General features: G+C 34.5%; 1 protein-coding gene across 2 annotated transcripts in view; it reads left to right on the forward strand.

Annotated features, from left to right (window-relative positions):
• SEMA3E (semaphorin 3E) overlaps window positions 1–27,697 on the forward strand; it is a 278,691-nt gene that overhangs the window by 138,981 nt on the left and 112,013 nt on the right. For both annotated transcript variants that reach the window (XM_023226663.1, XM_023226664.1), the window contains exon 2: window positions 22,685–22,845. In XM_023226663.1, coding sequence (XP_023082431.1) covers window positions 22,685–22,845 — 161 coding nt within the window. The remainder of the gene's footprint in view (window positions 1–22,684; window positions 22,846–27,697) is intronic.

Consider the following 27,697-nt stretch of genomic DNA (forward strand, 5'->3'; position numbering starts at 1 on the left):
TTATTGATTGTCTAAAATTACATATGGAAATTACCCAGCAAAATCATTTCTCTTGTATGTGAATGTACATGTGCATATGTTTGTATGTGTGCATTTTTCAAGAAGACCCAGTGATAATGTTGCCTTTAATGCTAAAAGATAACCTAAATATAGTCTCCCAGACTTTTAATTTTGTGGCAAGGTCCCCTTCACTTATAAAGGATGCAATTAATATATAAGATTTTAAAATATGTTTGTGCAATCAACATTGGGCTAATTGTATTCATTAATATTCTGCTTTTAGAAATGCATATTTTTTGTTGTTTCTAACTTAAAACATTTATGGCACTGCTGGCTGATTCCCTGGGAACTCTGTGTGGAGCATTTGGAAGTGCTATGGGAAGAGGTAATTATGCTGTTCAGGCTATCCGTGTTTCAAAGAATATGTATGTCATTAGTTTAGCCTTTAGTAATGTATGTCATTACTTTAGCCTTTATGTAAAAAACTGAGTAAAATGCTTTCCATTAATGGTGGAAGAACGTTGAATTCAGAGTATTTGGTTTTAAATATTAAAGTTTTAAAATTACATTGATAGTATTAACATGTCATATTATTTTTATTGTGATAACATCAAAATTAAAAGATATGCACAATGTATATATGTTGTATCATCATATTCAAAGTACAGAAATAACTGTGCTGTGATATTTAAAACATCTTATTTACCTGATTTAGTATAATTGCCTTTATAGTTGTAAAGAAATTTTACATATTTTAGACTTTCTTGTTAAGTGCAAATTAATGTTAAACACAACTATCTCTGAAACATAATTATCTGATTTCTTTTTCTGTTTCTTCCTTTAGAAGTTACAGAGCATCAGAACAAAATGTAGTATCTGTTTTGAATGTAATGCCGTCTCTTTGCCTTATCTTACTCAGCATATATGCACACAGTAAGATGAATGTAGCTAATCCATGTCCTGTATTTCAAGAGTTCTCTACTTTGTGAGTCCCTCTAGGTAGACTCATCAAAAGTTTCAGCCGTAAGTAATTTAACAGTGTACATACAGCTTCTGTGGGTTGCTAGCTTGAGAGAGCTGCTCCTCTCCAAAGACTCTTCTTTCTTTGTCTAGGAAGCGTGCTTGCTTCTTCCATGCATAAAATTTCAAGGGGGTATAGTGTTTTTTAACAAGCAAGCACACTTCCTAGACAAAGATCAATTGAGAGGGTGGAGAAAATCAGTCACCTGGATTACCTTTTCAGTGAAATAAAACCATTTTTGGACAAATTTGTCTTTATGGGCCTAAAACCATTCTTAGCATTCATGAAATGATAATTTTTTTTTTATTTATTTGGGGTAAAAAAATAAAATAAAGTTAATGAATTGTAACTTTTAATCTCTTATGTCAAAATAACACTGACATTGTATGGTTCTTTCTTAGAAAATACTTTTCATATGTTGCAACAATTGGAACATGCAATGGTCTCTTCTTTATTTATTTATTTTAATTACTTTATTTATTTATTTTGAGATGCAGTTTCACTTTTGTTGCCAGGTTGAAGTGTCATGGCATGGTCTCAGCTTATTGCTACCTCTGCCTCCCGGGTTCAAGCGATTCTCCTGCCTCAGCCTCCCAAGTAGCTGGGATTACAGGCACCCACCACCATGTCTGGTCAATTTTTTTCTTTTTTGTATTTTTAGTAGAGACAGAGTTTCACCATGTTGGCCAGGCTGGTCTCGAACCCCTGACCTCAGGTGATCCATCTGCCTAACCCTTCCAAAGTGCTGGGATTACAGGCATGAGCCACTGCATCAGGACTCTTCTTTCATTTAATGTTGCTATTGGAGAATAGAGGGGAACCTCCCCTTTGACTCCAACCTCAAATTCTGAATGGAGATTTGATTGCTCTAGACCTTTACCCACTTAGAAATGTTTAGCTGCAGGTAGCTAAGAAGTAGATCAGCTCAGACCTTCTGAAAATACTCATCTAGTGAACAGAGAACTGTAATCACTGGGGCAACTAAGAATGGTGTTTAATACTGGTTTTAGTAAAAAATGAAGCATTAGAATCCTTTGATGTTTATTTGAATCTTTTCAACCTAAAATGTCTGCTTTATTTCTCATTGAAAAAAAAAAAATTAAGACTAACCCAAAGAAGGCATTCATTTCTAACATTGGCAAGCACTTGGTACAATTGTCCTGCCACCATTTATAAGTGCATGAGTTAAATATGGCTTGAAGTCTTTTAGACAGCTAGATTTTTTACCTTAGGGTCTTAAAATCTTACAGACTACAGGAGCCACAAAAGTTTACCAGAAAATTTGGAAAGTTGACAGCTCCTAAATTAAACTTGTAGATTTCAACACAGACTTTTTTTTTTTTTAGTTTAGTCCCCCTTTAATTATAATAAATCTGAGTGATGAAACACCATCTTTTAAAAATAACTTTCTGCCAATGGAATATTCAAGATTAGCCATTATATAAAAGTGTGATATTATACATATAATTATTTTCTTGAGCATTGTACAAATTAGATTCATCACGAGGGATATCTTATTGGCTAGACAAGGGACATTTCACCAAATATCAACTAACCACATCATGGAATAAACACCTAGGAGAAACCACATTTGCTTTGTAGCTTTCAGGGCAGTTTTACACAACTACCAGATTTTGTGGTTTTAATAAATAGAGTGAGTTTCTGTCTCTACTTTTGCCAGGTAAAAATCATAACAATTGATAAGGAATATTCTATCAAAAAATCCTTTTTCTCTGTGGAGAGGAGAGAGATACATTTTCTCTACTAGAAGAGGACAATATTGATTACATTGGAAATCTGTGGCATTTCTTCAGGGTTCAATGTTTGAAGGAAAAAGTTTGGAAGCACGAAAATACACTGTGTTAGTATCTGTCTACTGGGATATGCAATATTGTATTATTCTACCTCTTACTGTAAAGATGATGTGTTAAAATAATATAAATGTGTAAAACCTCTAGAAATACGAGAAGCTTACAATGCACAATTAAGTTAAAATCCTCTTGTGAAAAGATATATACCAAAAGAAATTGGTAGATATTGCATATTCTCATCAGAGCTGAATTTTTATTCCTGTACAAATTGAAGAAAATACCTTATTATCAATTACAGCCATAAAAAGGGTCTGAATATTTTCTAATTCGTCTAAAATAAACACTTGCTTAATTAAAAATGGAGTGGATTCAACAGGATTAAATCTCATGAATGATCGATTTGTACTTTTATTAGATGGTTTGATGGCCACTCCAAAAAACAGACAATAATACTCAGGAATGTGAGGATCAACATTTTTACATCCATTATTAATATGTTGATGTAATATTCAAGCAAGATTTTTTTTTCTCTCCCCTTCTTGATCTTGTCTACAATGTCAAGCAGTGATTAGTTTTATTTTCCTACTATTATTGACTTGGGACTAGGTAATAGCTGGAATATTCTGGCAAGTTTGGTATCTTGGCAATTCTTTGTAACTGATCTACAAGCTTGTGAACCCAGGGACTAAGTAAATACTATGTATGTACCTTATCTAATAGCTGAGCATTAGCAGAAACATTCTATAGCAGAAGATCTCAATCTTTGTCACATTAGAATTACCTGGGGAAATTTTTAAAAATTCCAGGGACAGATCAAATAGGCCACACTCTCTTGGCAAGGGTTCTAGACATCAACATTTTTAGAGCTTCCAGGAGATTCCAATGTGCAACCCAGGTAGAGAATCTAGAAGATATGGAAGCAGAGTCAAAATTGGCAATGAGAAAAATCCCCCACACTGACACTGAATGTACCATAGATATAAGTTTTTGTTGTTTTTTTTTTTTTTTTTTCTGCCGGGGGAAGGGATAAAGTAAATTTTGGACCAAATTACCTAGACTTTTGGGACATACCCTCATATGTCATAGAGTGTGTCTCATTGCCTCCAGGAAACTGAGACAGAAGTGAACAGTGTAATTGGCTCTGGCCTCCTTATTGTGGCAAAATAGCAAATCTGTGTGCCGGGGCACGTCAGGGCAACACTATGCAAACTGCATTTGGATCAACCTTCATGTTGTCCCCCTACCCCCAACACATAGTCCTAGCCTAATATTATCCTCATTTTTCCCTTGAAAATCATCCCTCCCCTAGGTTTATCTAGTGTTATATTTATGCTAGATCTAGTTCAAGTGTTTAGACAAAGCAAAGTTATTAGTTAATAAAGGTTTAAGTATAATACCTCCCAGGGGTCCCAAAATTTTAATAGAGTCTCTTGAAAGTCAAAAATATAAAAGTTGTAAAACTTTAGTGACAGGGGTAACTAGGAGAGGATTAAATAATTGGGCTCAAGGGGCCCTTTACATTTTCCCCCTTCAAATTAAACCAGGTGTGCAAAGTTGCCCATTAGATTAAGCCCTACTGAAAACATTAAGCTTCTGTTTATAATGCATTTAACGAATTTGCTGTTATCAGATCAAAAAGTATGTTTTTGTCTTTTTGGAGGATATATGGAGTCTTTTTGGTCATATAGTAGGGTAGTCAATTATACTGGAAAGTAATTATTATTTTACTCATGACAATTTGCCACTGTGCATTACATTTATCTTTATTTACTAAGAGAAATGTGCTAAATATCTGTCATCCTGTATGCTAAATTCTCCATAGATAATTTATAACATAATGTAATTTAAAATATCAGATGTACTATACTATGTCATTGAATATTAAAGAGATGAAGTATAAATATTGTGAATATAATTGATTTTATAGAAGAAGTTACAACTTCTGACAGTAATTTTGTCTTTGAAAAATAATGCCATCAATCAATCATTTAGTTAATATGTTTATATTCAGGAATGTTCACACTAAAAGTATTTTAGCAGTTTGAAGGCATTTAACAATTTAGGTATAATAATATTGTTTTAATCTTTACAAGGAAAATTAGGAGGCTAAGGGCTGTAATTGACAAGTTTTATAAAAGCAGGCTGAGACTTGATAGCTTTAAATGCCTCAATATAATGTCTGTTAATTTATATTATTTTTAGTACTGTGAACTATAACTGATGTGCTCATTTCTTGATATTATTTGCATCAGTTTTTGTTTGTTTGTTTGTTTGTTTTTTGAGACAGGGTCTCGCTTTGTCACCCAGGCTGGAGTGCAGTGGTGCGGCCATGCTCACTGCAGCCTCAACATCGCAGGTTCAAACTATCCTCCCACCTCAGCAGCCCAAGTAGCTGGGACCACAGGTGCACACCACTATGCCTGGCATTTTTTTTTTTTTTTTTTTTTTTTTTGCAGAGATGAAATGAGGTCTCACTACGTTGCCCAAACTGGTCTGGAAATCCTGGCCTCAAATGATCCCCCAACCTTGGCCTTCTAAAATGTTGGGATTACACCTGTGAGCCACAGCGACCTGGCCTGCATCAGTTTTAATTGTCATGTTTCTTTTCGCTATTGCAAAGTGAAAGAATTATTGTTGAAGTAAAAGTTTTTCCACCACCTGCTTGCCCCTGCTTGCTGCTCCCCCAACATTCAGGTTCTTCATTTGTCTCTGTCTCTTTGTGTCTCTCTGTCTCCGTTTTTCTCTGTCTCTTTCTCGCATATGCACACACACACCCACGCACACACAGAGTTCTGTTTTGAAGTGATAAATCCCAGCAGTCATTCACCACAAGCACTGTGAAGAATTATATCATCACTTTAACGGGTAGCTGCCAGTCAGGGAGGTTAATGCATTTGCTCCCTTCCAGTGGCAGAGGCTCCCTCTTCTTGATCATGGCAGAAAAAGAAAATTGACCTCCTGTTCCCAATTTTATAGGGAATTTTTCCTTCTAGATAGGGGTAGTGACCTTGCCAGAGGATCCAAGTATTTTTAAGATCATATTTGACTAGATGATGGATGGCCAGTTACCTGGGCACAAGCATCTGTTCTGATAAAGTTGGGGTCTGGGAATAGGGCAGCTGCATGGTAATGAATTTTGCTCTTGCCTCCAGCTGGCAGGAATGATATTCTCAGAAATTTAGTTGATTCTCAAAGGAGATGATTGACAGTCCGACAATAAAATACAGAATGTTAAGAACCTGATCTTCAATTTTATGACACAACTTCAGTTTCATTCTTGAAACTTGCTCTACTAATAAATTGCTCATCTAGAACTAATTTTATGCTTTGAAGTGTATCCAGTGAGTTCTATAACAGACATTTTAACTTGTCATATGAAAGTGTCTTCCAAGTTTTCCATACTTTAAAAATTATCATCCATTCTCTTGTTCTCAGTGTGTGTAGAAAGGTGTTCACATTTGCCTACTTACTTGTTTTCTGAGTAATAATGTTTTGGCATAGGAGATTACATTATGATTTATATGGGTTTTGTAAATCTTTCAGTTCTTCTAATTTTAGCATGACCTAAGTTATATTTTGTCATTTTCTTAAAAAGTGTGTGATACAGGTATACAGTTATGAAATATATTTTATTTCTTGCCCCTTATTTTTTTTAACCATGCTGTGCTATCAAATACTAGGTCTTATTTATTCTATTTTTTTCATTCCATTAACCATCCTCACCTCCACACCATAAGCCCTCAATTCCCTTTCCCAGTCTCTGGGAACCATCCTTCTACTATGTCCATCGTTCAATTATTTTGATTTTTACATCCCACAAATAAGTGAAAACGTGATATTTGCCTTCCTGTGCCTGGCTTATTTCATTTAACATAATGATCTCTAGTTCCATCTATGTTGTTGCAAAGACTGGATCTTGTTAGTTTTTAAGGCTGAGTCATATTCTATTGTGTGTATGTACGACGTTTTCTTTGTCCATGCATCTGTTGATGGAACTTACGTTGCTTCCACATCTTAGCTATTGTGAATAATGCTTGCCACTGATGTTTGAAGCTTATCAAAAATTATAGGAAAACAGATCAATAAGAATAAATTGGTTACTTTTTTTGTACCCAAAGCAATACACTTTTTGTGACAGCTTCACAAGAACTGAGCAAATATATAATTGTATCTTCAGCATAAATTCTTGTCTTTCCATAATGATAGAACTAGTTTTGTAATTCTCATGGTTTCCAAAAATTAACAAATAAAAATTTTCTAGAAAGCATCCTCTGGACAATTTCAGTTATTATTCTATCATTTTTGTAATTATGAGAAAAATGTGATATTGATAAAGTGTTCAAATTATACAATAGTCATTGCTTTGGTAATATGTCAGTCTGAAAACTACAGGTTGAGGTTAATAGACTTAGGTTTTTAAATTAATTTTATTTGCTTCTGATCTTTATATTATCTGATCCTCTGTGTTAATTTTTATTTATTTGTTTTGACTGAGTTTGTAACATAAACTGCAATGAGATAGAACTTAGGATGAGTGAGACTGAAAATCAGGTTTTATGAAAAAAGGCTGAAATACAATTTTAAAAATGTGTACTTCCAAAGGTATCTATGACCTTTTATTAAGGGTAATATTATTTGATAAGTCCATAAAATACGGGAAATATCTCTAATGCCCATTACTGAAAACTTATGACTCATCTTAATCCATGAAGAAACTACTATATAATTTATACAACTTCTTTTGTTATTGTAACTTGTAATAAGCAAAATGAATAATATCCAGAAATGTCGATATTCAAATGATAGGTGACAATAGGAAGTTTTTTAACTTTCTCCGTGAGCTTCTGTTTATCTAATTTGTAAAATAGAAGCCATTTGAATCTACTGGTGGAGTGAAGGATAAGTGAAATTACGTATATTGGGTATTTCACGCAGTACCTAACAGATAAGAGCCTTTCTGTGAATGTGAGTTGCCCTCCCTTCATAGCTTCCAGAGAAAACACGGGTGGTCTTCTTAGGTACTATTTGCCTCACGACAGGTTATAAACAACAGGGATTTCTGGATAGTAAATCAATACTAACTGAGGATTGCCAGAAAAGGAAAACAGAAGAAGAATTTAGTAGCAGCTTAGTCACTAAGGCAACTTTTTGTGAAAGAAAGTCATCAGTGAATTGTACACACAGCATTGGTTTGTCTTCTCTCTTCGTGTTTCTCTTAGCCACATCTAAAGAGAACCCATCTACCCAGGGGGCCTATTACCTAGTAAGAAGCATCCGGCTCACATGGTAGCTGCTACAGTAATTGAGGCATGTAATTTAACAGCAAATAAGATTTTGGTGATTGTCTGACAGTTCCAAACCTATGAAGTAATGGTAAATCGCACACAACCTCATCTCTATATCCACATAGCATCTACCGACAGCATTATTTTCTTTGTTATTATAATGTAGATGAGTAGGTTCAATTTCTATTAAATTAACAGGATATAAAATATTATAAAGTTACACTTCATTTTGTTTGGATTTGAAATTCAGTTATTATTCTATCATTTTTGTAATTGTGAGAAAAATGTGATATTGATAAAGTGTTCAAATTATACAATAATCATTGCTTTGGTAATATGTCAGTCTGAAAACTACAGATTTTTAAAGGTACAACCATTTCAGATGTCAGATTGCAAACTCCTGGTATATCTGGAAACCATGTGTTTTTAGAAAGAATGTTTTACAGGATTAAATTATGTGAGTTAAGGGAAGGCTTTATTTTTATAAAGATAAGACTGAAGATCTTTATTAGAGGTCAAGTGAGGAAAATGTAGAGGCTATTTTGCTGCGATGCTGTAACATCACTTCAAACCATGCATCTGTAAGAAAACTGACAATTCTGTTTCTGTCCTTACAAATCAGCCACCAAATTAAGTATAGTCTTGTGCCTCGTAACAACATTTAGGTCAGTGGCAGACTACTTATATGAGGGTAGTCTCATAAGATTATAATGCAGTATTTTTATTTTACCTTTTCTGTGTTTAGATATGTTCAAATACACAAATACTTATCATATTACAATTGCGTATAGTTTTCATCATAATAACATGCTGAACAGGTTTGTAGCCTAGGATCCATAGGCCATATATAGCCTAGGTATGTAATAGGCTATACTACCTAGGTTGGTGTAAGTACACGCCGTGATATTTGCACAAAAATGAAATTCCTTAATTATGTATTACTCAGAATGTATTCCCATCAATAAGTGATAAATGACTGTATTAGAAAACTCATAAAAATTTAAAGTTTAATAGTAATAGTAAGAATAAAAATATTTAAATAATTTTTGCCTGCCAGTCTGGCACTTAGAATTCAAATTTCAAGGGTAGAGTAGAAATGCTTTGTATAATTTATTTCAGGTTGAGCTTATAAATTGATAAATAAAGAAATAAAACAAATTTCCTAGGAAATAAAGACAAATTTTTCTCTTGCAATCTGAGATGGGTATGGATAAAAAGAAGAAATATAAAATTGACCCAAATTATTATTGGTAGAAAATTGAGGTTTTAACTTAAAATATACAGTAGCTGTTTACACTGATCACAGTAATCATGTACTTGTGAAATTTTCTATTTCACTTTAAGCCTGTATGATGAGCCCTGAGAATAACTATGTCCACTTGACAAAATGTAATTAAGAAAGCCCTATTTCAACAGGGGAAATTTGCTTTCACTGCCCTTGACTCATAATTTATTGACATCAAAAAATAAATAATACAAAGAGAAAGAAACTCATATGTATTTGCTGCCCATTAGGTGCTATGAATCATTTGATTCTTACAGTAGTCCTACCAGTTAGTTATTATTATCCCTGTTTTACAATGAGGACAGGGAGACACAGACAAGTTCATTCATTTAACATATCGTTACCTAGTGCTTACTAAATAAACCATAGGAACTGGTCTAGGCCCTGGGGATATCACAGTGACCAAGATGGAAAGGCTTACAACTTCTCATGGAACATGTTTCCTGTCAGAAGAGAGAAAATATATATAAGAAAAACCAACCAAACAAATTAAAAAAAAAACACAAAACCTAGCAGCATTCATGCAATATAGGATATGAAAAGAAAATGGTGCAACTTAGAATGCCTGGTTGGAATCTTTAGATTTCTTAAGACTGGGAAGGCTTATTTATTTCTTAAGACTGGGAGGGCTTATTTCTTAAGACTGGGAAGACAGAGGGAAGATCCAAATGAGGACAGAGCCAACTGCTTGGAGGTCCGAGGGAGGTGCGTGGCAGACAGAAGGAGAGTCCAGGCCAAACTCTAAAGCCAAAGCCCTGGAGCTCTGTGAGGAAAGGAGAAAGTGGTGCAACACCGGGGCTGGGGTAGGCAGCCAAGAGATAGTGACACACTTTGAGCCAGGTTTTAATCTAAGGGAGTTGGGAAACAATGGGAGGAACATCACGACCCAATTTATATTTTTAAAGAAAGAAATGATCACTCTCGCTACTGTGAGATGAACTCATTGGTGGTGGTCGAGGGAGGCACGGAGCATAGAAGACAGAAAAATAGGAAGACCTTTCAGTGGTCCAGATGAGAGGTGGTTGAGGCGATGCTACAGACAGATAGTGTGGCACTCAAGAAAGAAGAATCAGGACAAATCCTGAGTTTTTGCCAAGAGCCAAAGAACCATTTACTGAGTGGAAGCCTGGGAAAGGAGTTGGTTTGTCTCTGGTCATCAAGACCTTGTTGTTAATTTGTTAAATTTCAGAAGACTTTTAGACTCTAAGAGAAGATAGCTATTAGGACTCGGCTGAACAAGTATGTATTTAGGGGTCAAGATAACAGACAAAAATTTGAGAGTCATATTTGAAAAACTTAAATTATCAAATATTCAATCCCATATGTGAAGAAAAAAATGTGATTCCAGTTTTAGCTAATTTACTTCTTTGTTGTTATAAGATGGATTATTTACTAGAGAAAACATGTTATAGGCCAAAGGTCAATAAAGTTTTTGCTAGAGAAAAGTACACAATTTCAACAAAAACATAAAAAATTATATATGTATTAACAAGTTACATTAGACTCGTCATTAAAATGATCAAATGAAGAAATAGACCAGCCTGGCAATAATACCCTGTCTCAACTAAAAATACAAAAATTAGTTGGGTGTGGTGGCATATGCCTGTAATTCCAGCTAGTTGGGAGGCTGAGGCACAAAAATTGCTTGAATCCAGGAGATGGAGGTTGCAGTAAGCCAAGATTGTGCCACTGCACTCCAGCATGGGTGACAGAGAAAGACTTCCATCTAAAAAAAAAAAAAAAAAAAAAAAAAATGAAGTAGATGATAGACCTATTCAACTTCTTAGCATGACTTAAATTCAATTAAAAATATAGATTGACTAGCCGGGCGAGGTGGCGGGCACCTGTAGTCCCAGCTACTCGGGAGGCTGAGGCAGGAGAATGGCGTAAAACCCGGGAGGCAGCGCTTGCAGTGAGCTGAGATCCGGCCACTGCATTCCAGCCTGGGGGACAGAGCCAGACTCCGTCTCAAAAAAAAAAAAAAAACAAAAAAAATATATATATATATATATATATATAGTAGAGAATACATTAGTTCTATAACAGGATGTTTTTGAGTTGAGATAAAACCAAAATGTATTTATGATTTAAATAATATGTAATTATATTGCAATTATGTATACATTAGCCAACTTTGTTCATAAATCAGAAGGCATCTAGCAAAATGCATTTTGTTTTACGCTGGTGCAGATTAAGTGAATGCAATAAAAGTTGTTAAATATATATTTTAATGTGAATTAATGAAGAAGTAACCAGATATCATCCATTTATTTTAGACTTAATCCTAAGAAAGAATATGATGTAAATGTATAAAATAATGATAACTTACTAAGTTTTAAATATTGTATAAAAGCCAATTTTCTGTAAAATGGCATAATCCAGAAAAGCTGACTTTTAAAATATTGCCATAAAATGAATCCTACCTAAATATGCTTAACATTAAAAAATAAGTACCTAAATAAAATCAAAGCTTTGTTACTGCAGACAATTTCATGGAATACATGAAAGTATTTTGAAAGGAAGAGGTTGGGCATGGTGGCTCATGCCTGTACTCCCAGAAATTTGGGAGGGCGAGGCAGGTGGATCACTTGAGGTTAGGAGTTCGAGACCAGCCTGACCAACATGGTGAAACCCCATCTCTACCAAATACAAACATCAGCCAGGCATGGTGGCATATGCCTGTAATCCCAGCTACTTGGGAGGCTGAGGCAGGAGAATCGTTTGAACCCGAGAGGCGGAGGTTGCAGTTGAGATTGCGCCATTGTACTCCAGTCTGGGCAACAAGAGCTAAACTTTATCTCAAAAAAAAAAAAAAAAAAAAGACTCCTAGAAATCTGTTTTCTTTCTCTCCTCTCCTTTAAATATGTTTTTTGTTACTGCTGTTTTTTGATTTTTTGAGACAGAGTCTCATTCTGTCACCCAGGTTGAAGTGCAGTGACCCGATCTCAGCTCACTGCAACCTCCACCTCTCAGGTTCAAGCGATTCTCCTGCCTCAGCCTCACAAGTAGCTGGGACTACAGGCACTCGCCACGATGCCCGGCTAATTTTTGTATTTTTAGTAGAGATGGGGTTTCACCATATTGGCCAGGCTGGTCTTGAACTCATGAACTTGTGATCCGCTCACCTTGGCCTCCCAAAGTATTGGGATTACAGGCGTGAGCCACCGCACCCAGCCTCTTTTAAATACGTTTTAAGTGGCTAATGTTGCAGAAAAATGTTACAGTAGTTCATGTATATTCTTGGCTTCCTTAACTTCTGCTTTGGCTGAATATCTATGACATCTTATTATAAAATATCCGTTAGTCAAAATTCTGGAATTCTCACAAACAAGCGCTCTATTTTGGGTAAAACCACACGTTTCTTATTCCCACATAATTCGCCAGTTGAATAGGAGTGCCTAGGACTTTGTTGATGTCCAAATTCAGCCTCTGGAAGACCGAGAATGCCCCTTGCCCACTTCTGATGAATCACATTGTGTGTGTGTGCGTGCGCACACATGTGCATATGTGTATTTAAACTTAGAAGCATTTTATATAAGCTGTTAATTATTAACTTGATTAATTGCTCCAGATAATCAAGAATTAAGTTTATGAAAGAGGTTGCATGAGATAAAAAAGGGAATTAACTCTATTTTTTAAAATAAAACACCTTTAAAATATCTTTCCAACATAAATGATACACAAATTTCTACATTTAAGGGTCCAATTTCCCTCATCTCTCAGCTATGACCTTCATAACATAAAACTTAACAGTTTAAAAATTCCTTAAATTCAAATATGGACAAGCAATTTTAATCCAACCGAAAAATAGACGATGAATGTAATAAGAACAATCACAAAAGTAAAGTACCCTAAGATATATGAAAAGATGCTTAACTTCACCTATAATAAGAGAAATTCAAATTATATTATCTCAATCAAATTAGCAAAACACCCTAAACTTTAATTACATATGGTTTATGAGGTATGGGGATATAGGCACTCTTGCATATAGTCAGGGAATTTTAACGTGATATAATCCCTATGGAAGCGAAGTTGGCAGTATTTGTTAAAATTACAAATGCTTTTGACCTGGTAATTCCACTTTAAAATTTATCTTATCTTAAAATTTATCTTACCAATATATTTGCACATCTGTGAATGGACAATTCATATATATACATTGCAGTGCCGTATTAGTAGTAAAAATTTAAAAGATTTCAAATGCCCACCACAGTGATCCATAAAACAAGATGTTTCTTTCAACTCTAACCTCTCTAAGTTTTGATACGGAAATACTTCTCAGATATTTTAAGTGAAGTAAAGAAAGGTAAAGAAAAAGGTTTATATTATGATTCCTTTTGGCTGTAAAAACGCTGAGAATTAATAAAGATTTATACATCTAATTTGCTGCATATGCATAAAAAACTTGAAGGAATGCCCAAGATTTTAGACAAGATTAATCCATTGAGGGCAAGGGAGTGAGAACTAAACAGAAGGGAGGAAGTTTATCTTTATGACTCTAAACCTTGATATTCTTTTGGGTTTGAACCATAAAATGTATTCTCTTATAAAGGGCTAGGCACGGTGGCTCACACCTGTAATCCCACGACTTTGGGAGGCCAAGGTGGGCAGATAATTTGAGGTCAGGAGTTTGAGATCAGCCTGGCGAACATGGTGAGACCCCATCTCTACTAAAAATACAAAAATTTGCAGGGCATAGTGGCACACTACTGTAATCCCAGCTCTTCAGGGGGCTGAGGCAGTAGAATTGTTTGATCCTGGAGAATTGCTTGATCCCGGGAGGTGGAGGCTGCAGTGAGCTGAGATCGTACCACAGCACTCCAGTGGGGGCAACAGAGTGAGACTCTGCCTCAAAAAAAAAAAAAAAAAAAAAAAAGTGAATGTGCCTGATTTTATTAAGTACCCAAGTTTGAAAAAACCTTGTATCTAAAATTAATTTTCAGAAATAAAATGATGGATACTAAAATCTGATTTGTGTTATGTTTATAGAATTATATTGATCTTTAGTATTCCTCTGAAACTCCAGATATAGTTCCTAACACAGTGGATGTTCAATATACAGCTGATGCTTGAACAACTTGGGGGTTAGGGATGCTAACCCGCAGTGCAGTCTAAAGCTAGAGTATAATCTTCGAATCCCCCAAAACATTACTAATAGCCTACTGTTGACCAGAAGCCTTACAGATAACATAAACAGTTGAGTAACCCATATTTTTATGTTATATGTATTATATACTATATGGTTACAATCAAATAAGCTAAAGAAAAGAAAATGTTATTAAGGAAGCCTTAAGAGAAAATATATTTACTATTTATTAAGTAGAAGTAGCTTATTATGAATGTCTTCATCTTAATCATTAAATACATCTTAACTTTCATTTTTACTTTTCCATATAACATTAAATAATAATTTACATATGACAAGAACACAAGGAATCTGAAAATTACAAATCACATTATTTTGTTTTCTTTGAAGAATTAAAATGCTATTTAATGTCTAGGCTATTCCTATGTATATTTGAACTCCTGCCTTCTTCAGAAAGTGGTTTATGACTGAGCAACTTGAAGTACGACAGTGTCTATTGTACACCTTTGACTTGTGAAAATAATAGAACCTAAAAGTTCCAAGAATGCATGAAAGACAAGCCGATTGTCCATTGCTAAAAAGAGCAATTAGCAAATCAATGAGCTGGTCCTTGTTTACACTTTTTAAAAAGTTAATTGCTTATTTCTTTATGAATCTTTTTCAACATTATAAGCCACTAGTGATCATCAGTCAAATCTGTCAAAATCATCAAAGCATGTTGTGAGAAACCTTTCCTTTTGAACCATTACAAAGTTAAAGAAAATTTCTAATGGCTATTTCCATATTTCATTTTCATTAACAATGCTTACTGCCTGAAATTCAATTTTGTTGTTGTTGTTGAATTAACCTTAGGACAATATTGAATAAGGTAATTAACTCAGAAAACCATGACAAGTTTAGTTAAAGTGTTTAGTCTCAGGAAATCTTTAGTTGGCAGGTGACTGTGGAACAAGAAATGTGTATTCAAGAAGGAAACACCTCTCCCCTGGTAATCTCTTTTTGTTTGAGAGCTGAAAAATGTGTGTTTTCCTCTCCTTTATCTTACACAAGAAACTATAGCATTTAAATATATTCTGACAAAGTGTAGAGAACTGTCTTTGTAATATAGTGATGTCAGTGAGTTTTAAAACTGTGTCTCTTGCAGGTTAAAAGGAAAGGCCAAGAGAGGAAATGACTAAATCCTCAGAGTATATCTTCATTGACAGCTGATAATTAGCATACAGCTTAGCAATAATAATTAGTTCCCTCTTTAGAAAATTTCCGGATGAACTCTGAGTTGGTGCATTTCAGTTTCATCTTATTTCTTTGTCCATTCCCTCCCCAAGCAATTCCTGTTATTTTTAGAGTAGGAAAACTCAAGAGGAGCTTGCTTCATTTAACTGAGTCAGCACTGTCCATTATTTGAACTGTTTTCTTGAGATAACCTGAGATTAGAGTGTCTTCTGTCCCCATCTTCCTGCATATTTTCTGTTTCTTTCATCCAGGCAGCTTGAAGCAGTGTGAAGGGATTTAAAGAAATCAGCCATTGCGTGGTAAATATGCCAAGTCCAGGGACCGTGATTTGGAGTTCAGATAATTAATATGACTTAAAGGAGTGACTCTAAAACTAAGAAAGGAAAAATTCTTGAGGGAAGAAAGCCTTGCTTGCCTTTATATTGCCTTCATTATATGCAAAAAATACTCAATACATTTTGAAACTCCATGGCAAATTAGGTAAAAATATTTTCGTTTTCTCACAAGATATGTAAAACTAAAAATATTATGAATCAATAAGTCAAAGCAACAAAAAAGTTTGTAATTATTTGAGATAGTTTATAAAATACACAATAAAGGTGATTAAAATTGAATTGATATTAACCTGAATTTTTCTATTTATGTCATTGCCATTAAATTATTTTGAATTATCTCAATACAACCTATTAAATATTTTAAAAACCTTCTATCGTATTATTTATATCAGGCTCTGCAAAAAATGCATTCATTTCTGATGCATTATAATCTCTTAATAGACTAGACTTTGAATTGCTAGGATATTTTAAAAATAATATTTAGAAATCTCATGTGCATTGTAACAAAGCTCTCTAGTCAACTTCTGTTGTTCAAATTTTGTCACCAACACTGACCAAAATAACCTTAACTCTGTACTGAATTCTAATAAATTCTCTTTTTGCATGCAAAAAAAATGGGGAGAATAATGTTTCTGAGGAGGTGTCACAATGATTACATGACATAAAAATGTCTAGCCCTTAGATAATACATGCTATGTAACTGATCAATAAATATTTATTAACTGTTATTATCACCTTGAGAGTTAGGGTGGGGAGGATGGGTACCCGGATATAGGAGGAAATTTGGTTGCATAAAAAAGGAGACATCTCATACGTCTTCCCCTTTTACTTATATAATTTCATTTTTGGTAAAGTAACACATGTTCACTGGAGAAAATTTGTGTAATACAGAAATTTTACATAGATCTCTAGAAGAGCCTGAATTCTCATTTTCACTAGTTATTGTAATTTTTAAAAATACCACTAAAATGACATTTTCATCCTCATTCCTTTGAACATTTAATGAAGTTGAATTCTTTTTATCCAAATTCACTTTTTGTGTCCTCTTTGATAATGTGCTATTTGCAGAACAGAGGTGATATTTTTTCTTCTTTCTTTAAAATAGTTTCTTTTTTTAACATAGTAAAGGACTGTATTAAAAACAATTAGTTTCCATTTGTGCTATATGTATATTTTCTTCCCCAGATTTCCTCTAATAATTATGTTTCTGCTTTTTTCTTAAACTTCAGAATTCCATGATTTATCAAACTTTACTGCTTTGATCTCACTAATTGTTTTATGTTTACAATGCTCTCTTTACAAAAAACATACTTCAATTTCTATAAATTTCATATGAATGAGATAGATGAAAGTCTGCTCATTCCAAAATAAATTGGAAATAGAAGCATTCTTCTCTATTCAGATATGAAATTTATTCTCCAGTTGTGTGAGTGACTTTCACAATCCGGTTATTATCAGGAAAAATGACTTAAGATCAATTAATGAAAACTCAAATTTTGATATTTGGCAGATACTCTCCAACATGCACTATAATTATATAGTCATAAACATCTATATATGATTGAACATCTAAACATCATGAACACCTAAACATGATTATATAATCATGAAAAGCTATCAACAGCAGGCCAACTTATTTAGTCTAGCAGAAATACAGATTGTAACAAATTTATGGTATTATAAATTTGTTAATGAATAAAGACAGACTGGCTAAGTTTGCTATGGAATTGAGACATGCTTCATGTTGACTGCTCTGACCCCATACACATTAATTATAGAAACTACACATTTTGCCATGTGGCTTCCACATTTTAACCACAGATGGATAATTGTTCACAACACATCCAATCTAGAGGAAGCCAGCAACCCATGAATTATGAACACTAGCTGACACAATTTCATTATTTCCCTTGAGAATTTGAATTGCAAAGTGCAGGAGCCATTGTCACATTGTGGTGATGTGGGAGCTGGAAGGTTATATCTTATATATATAATAAATATATATTACATATAGGTTATATATAATAACCTATTAAAAAGTCATTTTTCCTGATAATAACTGGATTGTGAAAGTCACTCATATGACTGGAGAATAAATTTCATATCTGAATAGAGAAGAACGCTTCTATTTCCAATTTATTTTGGAATGAGCAAACTTTCATCTCCCTCATTTGTATGAAATTCATAGAAATTGAAGTTTGCTTTATTTGTAAAGAGAGCATTATAAACAAAACAATAGGATATATTACCTTTGGTCATGAACAAATTAATGAATAAGCCCTTTAGAATCAGTACAGTGAGCAGTTCTGATTACCATGAGGCCAGGATTTCTGTCCTCACATTTACATTACCTTAATTTAATCTCTGTTCATTGCAATCATTAATATTCCAAATAACGTGGCTACCCAAGGCCATAAAGTGACTTTTGGTGGAGTGAATTTTGGTGTTAGTTTAGTTGTCTTTCATTAAGGGATGTAAATTATAAGCACAGGTATGGAACTTGACACCTTAATTCTTAGTGATGTTGAATGTCCACCACAGTATTTTTCAGTATACCTATTACAACCTATAACGATCCTAAGCACTTGATAGTTTTTTTTTCTTGTATTACAGTGACTTCCTCTACTTTGGATTTTGGGAAGCCTGAGGCCAAATTTGAGATTCATTTTAATGATGTATCAGATATTAGAGGATGACTTCCAGTTAAATTTATTACAACCCACCCATCTTACTGTTTTTCTCTTACCCTCACTCCCCTAGAAATATATTTGTTTATTTGATTGGATATATTTATATAAGTCATCTCAGATCCTTTTTGGAAAGAGGCAAATTAATCAAATAAAGTAGAAAAATCGAGTTAATATTGAATAAATAATAGTAAATATATAATAAACATTCACATTCTTTTCAAAAATAGTTTCTATTTTAGAATGGCTCTGTGTCCATTATTACAGATATATGTCTAAAGCACAAATATTCATATATAATGGATACTTCTAACCTTTCTTAACTTAAAGTCAAGGATATTACAAAATTGTAACCACTTAGGAAAAGCAGTCTAGGCCTTAGAGAAAATTAAAGATCAAGACAGGATTTATGCCAGTGAAAGTGGACAAGAAAAATATAAACCGTGGCATTCATAAACTCTAGTTAGTGCTATGATTTTAAAATAACGTCTGTCTACTGACAAGTCAATGTCTTAGGAATTCAATTGTTGTCACTGTTTTGTTGTATGGTGTTGGTCAGGGTAGAGAGCAGTTGAAGCATTCAATGTATTTTTTCTTTTCTTATATTATGAAATGTTTAAAGAAAACTACAGCCTGTTCATTAGGTTTCATAAATTTTAAAAATGATCTTAGAAATTATTCTAAGAAGTATCTTCATAAATAAAATAACATTTCTCAATTTATTACCTATGGTATGTAATGATACTCAGTTTTATGTATCCAGACATATTTTGGCAACAATTTTCTCTGAGGCAATATGAATGAATCAGGAAAAGTAATCTCCAAAATTCCTTATTACATTGTTTTTTCACTGACCGTATAAACATTTAGGGTCAGAGAAAAAGTTGTAAATGAATTTTCTAGCTACTTCACTTTAGGCAAATGTAAACATGAGACATCTGATAGTTAGACTTGCTATTCACCCCTCCTTCCCTTTGATAAGCTTCCAAAAGTGTGAAAAACAAAAATACAAGCTCAGCACTGTACTTTAAATGACTCCATAAAACATCTAAGTGTCGATTTGCTTCTTTCTTTTTTTGCACTCTTTCATCAGCTTCCTTTTAGAAATGCAATTTAGTCAGAGAATTAAGAATTTTAAAGGTGGAAGGGTGACTAACAGGTGAAGAATTCAGTCTAAAGAACTCAAGAGGTTGTTCAAGTTTACCTACGCAATTATTGTCAAAGCCAAGATTAAAACCTGGCCTTCCAGATTCTCAGTCTACAAAGACCTTTGATTATAATATACACATCTGTTATACTTTAATTCTCATGTTTTTAGAGGTAAATTGAGTGATTTTTATTGTAATAGTATATGACCATAAGATAGTCATTAAATTTCTGGGCACCTAGGTTTCTCCAGTAAAATAAAATACACTGGTAATTTAAACTGTTATACAGTGGTTGTTTACTGTTTTCTAAAAGACAAAATATATATATGTAAATGTACAGATCATTAAAAATGAAGATTCACAAAATTTGCATTTGTTGTATGCACACTTCGGTTCTTCCTCTTTGCTTTCTCCAAAGTACATACCCACAGAAACATGCACATTTTTGTGATCTCATAGGATAGATTTGGCCATCGAGAGGAAGAATAGGTTACAAGAGGTGATACATCAGAATAAAATAAGATTGATGATTCAATAATTAGTTTCCACTATTATTTACAAAGAAATAAGAACTACTACTTTTAGACTGTTAGAACTGTAGTTTACTTAGCAAGTAGGCAAATTGGTAAGTGGTAAAAGCAAGTAGAAGTTGGTGTCTATCTTGCTATGTGCATGCAGGGGTAATGAGGTACTAATCACCTCATTGGGCAGCAGGCAAGGTCATCCCTAGATGGAGTCACTCATGGAGTGCCTCCTTTACTGATTGGGCTGCCTCTTCCTAAAATCCCTCATAATTGAACCCTCTCATGACTTTCTCTTATTTCCCAGCTTAGTCCCCTAAGGGCTACACCTGAGTGTTCTGGGTAGCGCTACAGCCTAGGAACCTATTCAAGCTAGTGTGTAACCATCCTTTCATCAGTTGTACCCATTCAGATTCTTTCACTGTGCATTAAAACTGAAAAGTGTTGCCAACTATTGCAATAACTGGGGAAACTTTTCTAAAAATCCACTTAGCAGCCCTGATATAAAAATAAATGTTTATATATAAAGACAAAGTATAATGATAGCAGACCATTTTGAGCTATATTTTTGTTATGCCAGTGGATTCCAACCTGTGCTTCTCTTGCTGTATGCAAAGGAAAGCAGTATGATTCTACTTGGACAAAATTATTAAACGGAAAAAAATTGTCTTCCAGGATCTAAGAACCTCTAATTTTTCAAACGATTTTATTTTCCTTCCCAAGTAAGTTGTGAGGGTGGGAAAAGAAGGAATAATAGGGAATGGATTTTCTACCATTGAAATTTTTGCTAATACTCTTGCTTTCATGCCTATGTCAGAAGTTTCAAGCTATATGTTTTACCTATACATATTTAATTTTAAAATATCAGAATCTGGCAAACCTCTTGTGTGTTATACCTATTATTCCTTGTTTCCCACCCTCAAAACTTATTCTCAGATTATTTATTTATGTGAATAGTCAAAAGACTCAATATCTCAACGATAACTCAATAAGAAAAAGTTTTACCTTTATGAGGGATATATTGATTTTAGCAGTATTGTTAATTTCAAACTAAAGATTTAATTTTAACTCTACTCCACAAAGTTTGGAGCATCAAAGTTTGAGGGTATAGATATAGATAAGAAATACATTATTAATACAGAGGAAAAGATACTTTTAGCAGTATTGTTCATTTTAAACTACAGATTTAAAGTTAACTCTACTCCATAAAGTTTTGGGCATCAACAGTTTGAGGGTAGAGATATAGATAAGGAATATATTATTAATACAGAGGTATATACTTCATCTCTTCTTTCTCAGAAACAGAAAGTGTAAGAGTGGGCACAGTGCTATAGATTTGTCCTACTTCATAGTATCATTTGTTTAGATTTTAGTGTCCTAGTCACCAAGAATTCACATTATCTTTTAGATGCATTAGGCATTGATCTTTGGAAAAAAAGTTATCTTCTAATTTGTCAACATTTGCCAAAGGGCCCCTTCAGGAATTCTTCAGCATGCAGAGTCTAGGCTTGGGGTTTTTATTCTCTCTCATCACCAAAGGCTCTCATATATCATTTTACCAACCTTAAGCACTGAACTGCCATATGCAATTAAATACCTTTAACAAACAAATGCACACATGAGAGGTTTGCCAGATTATGACTTCTTACAATTAAATGTATATAGGTAAAACATACAGCTCAAAATTTCTGACATAAGCACAAATGTAACAGTATTAGCAAAAATTGCAGTGATTGAAAATATATTCCCCCCAATTTTATCAGTGATCCCTACTGTAACTGTTACCACATTAATGCCTCATTGTATTAATGACGCTGATAGTTTGCAGACTGGGAAAATTTGATTTTGGATGTGACTATCAAAACCAATTACAAGTAGAAACATTATTTTTCTGAGTGGCGTTTATCTGAAATTCAATAAACACACTCTGGTGGGTTTAATGTAGATTTGTAACCATTATACATTAGAGGAGCTGTAAAATGACTTTCACCTAGCACTTTATGTTAAAGATTGTGAAGGATGACTATTTTTCTGGATTTAAAAATATAGAATATTTTTCTTACTTATTAAATTGATGAAGTTTTTAGATTCATAAATTTATGAAATATTTTAACTTGTGCACATTAAAATTTGTTGCCAGTATATTTATGATAAAATGCATGTTAATGACTTGGTTCCAATAGGGATGAAAACAGAGCTATGAAAAAAGGGTTAGAAAAGTATTTACATTTTCTTGTGTGCTTAGTGTACATATCACTTTGCATTTCAGAGCTCTTGAATCTGAACAGAACATCAATATTTCATAGCCCATTTGGATTTCTTGATCTCCATACAATGCTGCTGGATGAATATCAAGAGCGGCTCTTCGTGGGAGGCAGGGACCTTATATATTCCCTCAGCTTGGAGAGAATCAGTGACGGCTATAAAGAGGTATAGAAATATCCAAACTGCATTTCAGTAGAGAAAGAAAAGGGGGGAAATTCCAAGAATGTTCCTTGTCCTTTTTTAATTGTATTGACCACTTTAAAATTTTGAGTGATTACTTTTTAAATAAAATATTAGTTAAAACTAAAATCATTTTGAGGAAATGATTTCTAAATCATGTTGTATGAACTTTTCTAGTACAACACTGATACCTGGATTTCTAGACACACTTGCCTGGCGCATTTGACATTCCTCTTGCATGGTGGACCTTGTCACCACACCCACTGTCCTGAGACCTGGGTTTGGAGCATGATGAATCACCACCAGTTCCTCTGGGCTTTACTATTCCAAAGCACAAGCTTGAAGAAATGTGAATATGGGGCCTCGATCTAACTACCTCATATAGTTCTGCTGGTAATATCACTACTTCAGGTGGATGCTCCTTTAACATGATGAAGTCATTTATAAATTTAGAACAAGAAAGTACCAACATCTTTTGGAAAAAGAGAAAAATCATATGTAATTATAGTCTATAATTATAGAAATAATTAAGCCAAATTTTCCTAGACCCATATAAATCTTACACAAAACATAAATATTTAGAACATAGTATTTTTGGCATAAGTGCATGTATTATGTAATACACTTTCTTTACAATTTATTTATTTTTATGTTTATGAGCCATGTCCATATTTTCTAAAGTCATTTAAAAAATTATGACAAAAGGCATCATTCCTTGGTTTCTGCCAGTTCCCTATCCCTAGAGGTAAGAATTTTAAATCTTTTGTTGTTTCTTCTGGTTCTTCTCTACATATTTCAAAATAGCATTTGTATAGTGTTTATTGATATGTTTCATTTTAGGCAATATCTGTTAAGAAATACATCTTTAAGGAAGATGAGGATTTTAGCATCCTTCTTTTGCAACACCACAGTTAAAATATCTGTGTACTATACTTCATCAGCAACCCTCCAATCACTTGCCCTCTATCTTCCCTAAATAATTATACCGCAATTTTTGGTTAAATACCAGTGTCTTTACCTTATTATGATTAGGAAGATAGTATTCACCACTGAGCCACATGTGGGAAGTTTATCACACTTTTCCCTCCCTTTTTTCTGCCCTTGTTTCCTTCCTTCCTTTCCTTTACTTCTTTCTGCAATTTTCTTGTTTCTCTTGAAATTTAACATTATCCCATTTTTTCCACTTGATAAGATTTTTAGGCTGGGCGCGGTGGCTCAAGCCTGTAATTCCAGCACTTTGGGAGGCCGAGACGGGTGGATCACGATGTCAGGAGATCGAGACCATCCTGGCTAACACCGTGAAACCCCGGCTCTACTAAAAAATACAAAAAACTAGCCGGGCGAGGTGGCGGGCGCCTGTAGTCCCAGCTACTTGGGAGGGAGGCAGGAGAATGGCGTAAACCCGGGAGACGGAGCTTGCAGTGAGCTGAGATCCGGCCACTGCACTCCAGCCTGGGCGATAGAGCGAGACTCCGTCTCAAAAAAAAAAAAAAAAAAAAAATTTATATTAGTTTCACTAATTTTTCACCAATCTCTCTACAAAAGTTTTTATACTCCTCTCAATGTAGTAAAACTTACCAGTTTTCATCAGTTCACATTGTTTCCGTTTTTTAATTGAAGGTATCCTCCATGCTCCACTTGCCTAGCTGGAGCTTAGCTTCACCATCACCTGGAGCATCCTCTCAGCCCCTGACTTGTATAAAACTTCAGATTCTCTGGCCCCCCACCTATAGTTTGCCATGCTGTGGAAGCATATCCTTTCCTAGCTTCCGGAAGAAGGATACAGAGTCCAGTGTTGAGTCTTGTATGTTTGAAAATTGTATTATTCCAATTTCACACATTATTGATAGATGGATAAAAAATTCTAGGTTGAAAATCACTTGCTTCAGAATTTTGAGGATATCAATCCATTGTTTCCAAACTTCTAGTATAGCTGCTGAGAAGTCCGATTGTTTCTAATTTCAAAGTTTTGGATGTAACCTGTCTCTCATTCATGCGTTTAGAATCCCTTCTTTAATCTCTGTGTTTTAAAACCTTCTCCTATTTCTCTTGCATCTCTCTTTTTACACCCGTTGCACTGAGACATAATGGACCTTTCTACCAGGACCCCATGACTTTTGGCTCTAGAGAATGCTCATTATTTCTGTTACATCTTTTCTTCTCTTCATTCTCCTCTTGACTTTCTTCTGGGACTCTTCTAAGTCAGATTGTTCCCCCTTTATTGTCTGGCGTTACTGCTTATTATGCATACTTTGAAACACTTCTCCTGACATCATCCACACCCACCCCTCTTCTCACTCTAGGCTTCTAATTTCTGAGAATTTCTGGAGTCTTTTTTATGAATCAGCTTGCATATTGGCTCCTGTCACCTTGCAGGCAGTTAGATTTCCGCTTTTCCTAGCGTGCAAAGTGCCAACACTTGCCCATATGTTTTAGCGTTCTTAAAATGTTGCTGATATTTCTTTGGCATCTACACTCCAGTTTTATTTGTCCTTTTTGGATTATGTCTTTTTAATCCTTTTTCTGTCGTTTTAGTGATTCAGGTTAAAGTAGAAGCAAATATTGTATTTCACCCTATCTTTTCTTTCTTTCTAATATCTTTATTTTCTCCGTAGTTCTCTTTTGACTTCAAACATATGTATACCAATTGCTCTCTTTCACTCTTTCTCTCTCTCCATATATATAAAATATAAATACACACACACACGCACACACACACACACACGCACACACACGACCTCCTGCCTGTCAAATTCAATGGGTTTTTCTCTCACTTCTTGGTTGATCTCTTTCCAACTTTAATCCTAACTGCCTCTGCCACTATCTGTTTCTTTTTCTTCTCTCTGTCTCTCTCTCTGATATCATCTACTTACTCTGATTTTCTGTGAAGGAGGATCTAACCTAGGGATCATACATAAGGCTGTCATAGATCGATCCCTATATTAAAATTGTTAATATGTGAATATTAGAAGAACCTATAAAAGATCTGTCATTTCAGAAAATTAACAACCTTTGCATTGAGGAAGTAGTTCTTAAATTATCTTCCTTGGACCAAAATATTATGTGACTATCATGGAATGGGTCCCTGGAATCTACATTTATAACAAATAGGTGACTCATGTACACAAAATTTAATGACAATTTTCCTGAGCTGTTGTTTCCTATGTGGACCATAAGACCAAGAGATAGCAGCTTCTCATTGTAATGTGAATCCCCTTCAGAGCAGGGGAAATTGAATCGCCCACTCACTCTCATGTATTGTTTTGGCCTAATTATACCCTCAGCACTTTAATACTAGGAAGCTGGGCTTTCATGGAGGAAATGACCTGTGAAAACTATATAAGGGTAGGAGACCCGGAGGGTGATGAGGCTTTATGAACTGCATCTTAGGGAACTAAATAGAGTGGTATGTGGTCATTGAGCTTCAGGGTGCCATCTAGCCAGGATGTCAAGGAAAGTAGCTATAAAACCTATTTGAGTACCCCAAACTCCAGGGTAAATCTTTATTTTGTGGAGCCCAAAGTGTATACAACTGCAGGGGGGTAATTTTAAGTACTATAATTAACTCAAACTTAAAAATTTTCAAAATTGCAAAGGCTCCTTTCAGGTCTACAGTCTGGGCAGGTGCCAGGAAGGAGTCCTGAAGCTTGTTATGCTTCATTAGCTCTGATGTAACATCGGCCCCACCTGCATTTCTTATTTTGTATTTGTTCTTTCTGTTTCTTCAGAATGATCAGCAATAAAACTCTCAGTATGCCCTCTGAGGCTGTTTTTAGTAGCAGCGGAGTAGGAGTAAGGTCTACTTTATGACATTCTGCTTAAAAGAGTGAGCTTAAGAAAATGGTCAGTTCTTCGGTGCTCACCAGACTCTAAAAATGTAATGTGTCTGCTTTAGGGCCCAGCTCTCCTCCTATCTTGTCTGGACCTTACTCTCTCAATTGTTTTCCTGATAAAATATATTTTTTTAATCTCTCCCGCTTTGCTTTCTCTATCTCTGAGCTTCTCAACCTTGGTACTGCTGACATCTTGGATAATTCATAGTTAAGGATGGGAGTGGCATGTTCATTGCAGGATGTTTAGGTGGCTTGTACACACAAAATGCCAGTAGCACCCTCCCTACAGTCATGATAATCAGGAAAAGTCTCCATATTTAATTTAGCCTACCTATCTACAAGACTCAGACCCTCCAAATGAAGACACACATATGATGCATGCCTGTAGTCCCAGCTACTCTGAAGGCTGAGGCAGGAGGATTGCTTGAGCCCAGGAGTTTAAGATCAGCCTGGGCAGCATAGTGAGACGCTCTCTTAAAAAAAAAAAAAAAAAGACACACACACGTGTACCCCGTTAACCACGGATCTACCCAGGGATACATCTTTCCTTCTTTCCTTCAAATCAAATACCTTGAAAATGTAGCCAAAGCCTTTTATTTTTTCACTTTCTCACTTTCTGTTTATTTCTTTAGTATCTTTTAAAACATTATATTTCATACAGAAAGGGATATATATAACATAAATTCATTAGAAAATATAATAAAATAAATACTTGTGAACCCAGCTCCCAACATCTGAATGAAAATATCACCAATCCCATTGCAGGGGCGGCTACCTTCGTCTTCTCCCTGTTTCTCTCTGCATGCAACCTGCTGCCCAGGAGCAATTACTACCCACTACCCTTTCTTGTTTTCATTTTAAAAAATTATTTTATTATATATTTTCCCATACAGTATATATTCTCTATATACTGTTTTCCTACACAGTATATTATTTAGTGTCACTACTTTTGAGCTATGTAAAAATCATATACAATGGTGTGTTGCATTCTTCTGGGATTGCCT

This window comes from Piliocolobus tephrosceles, chromosome 8 (genome assembly GCF_002776525.5).
Source record: "Piliocolobus tephrosceles isolate RC106 chromosome 8, ASM277652v3, whole genome shotgun sequence".
NCBI lineage: Eukaryota > Metazoa > Chordata > Mammalia > Primates > Cercopithecidae > Piliocolobus > Piliocolobus tephrosceles.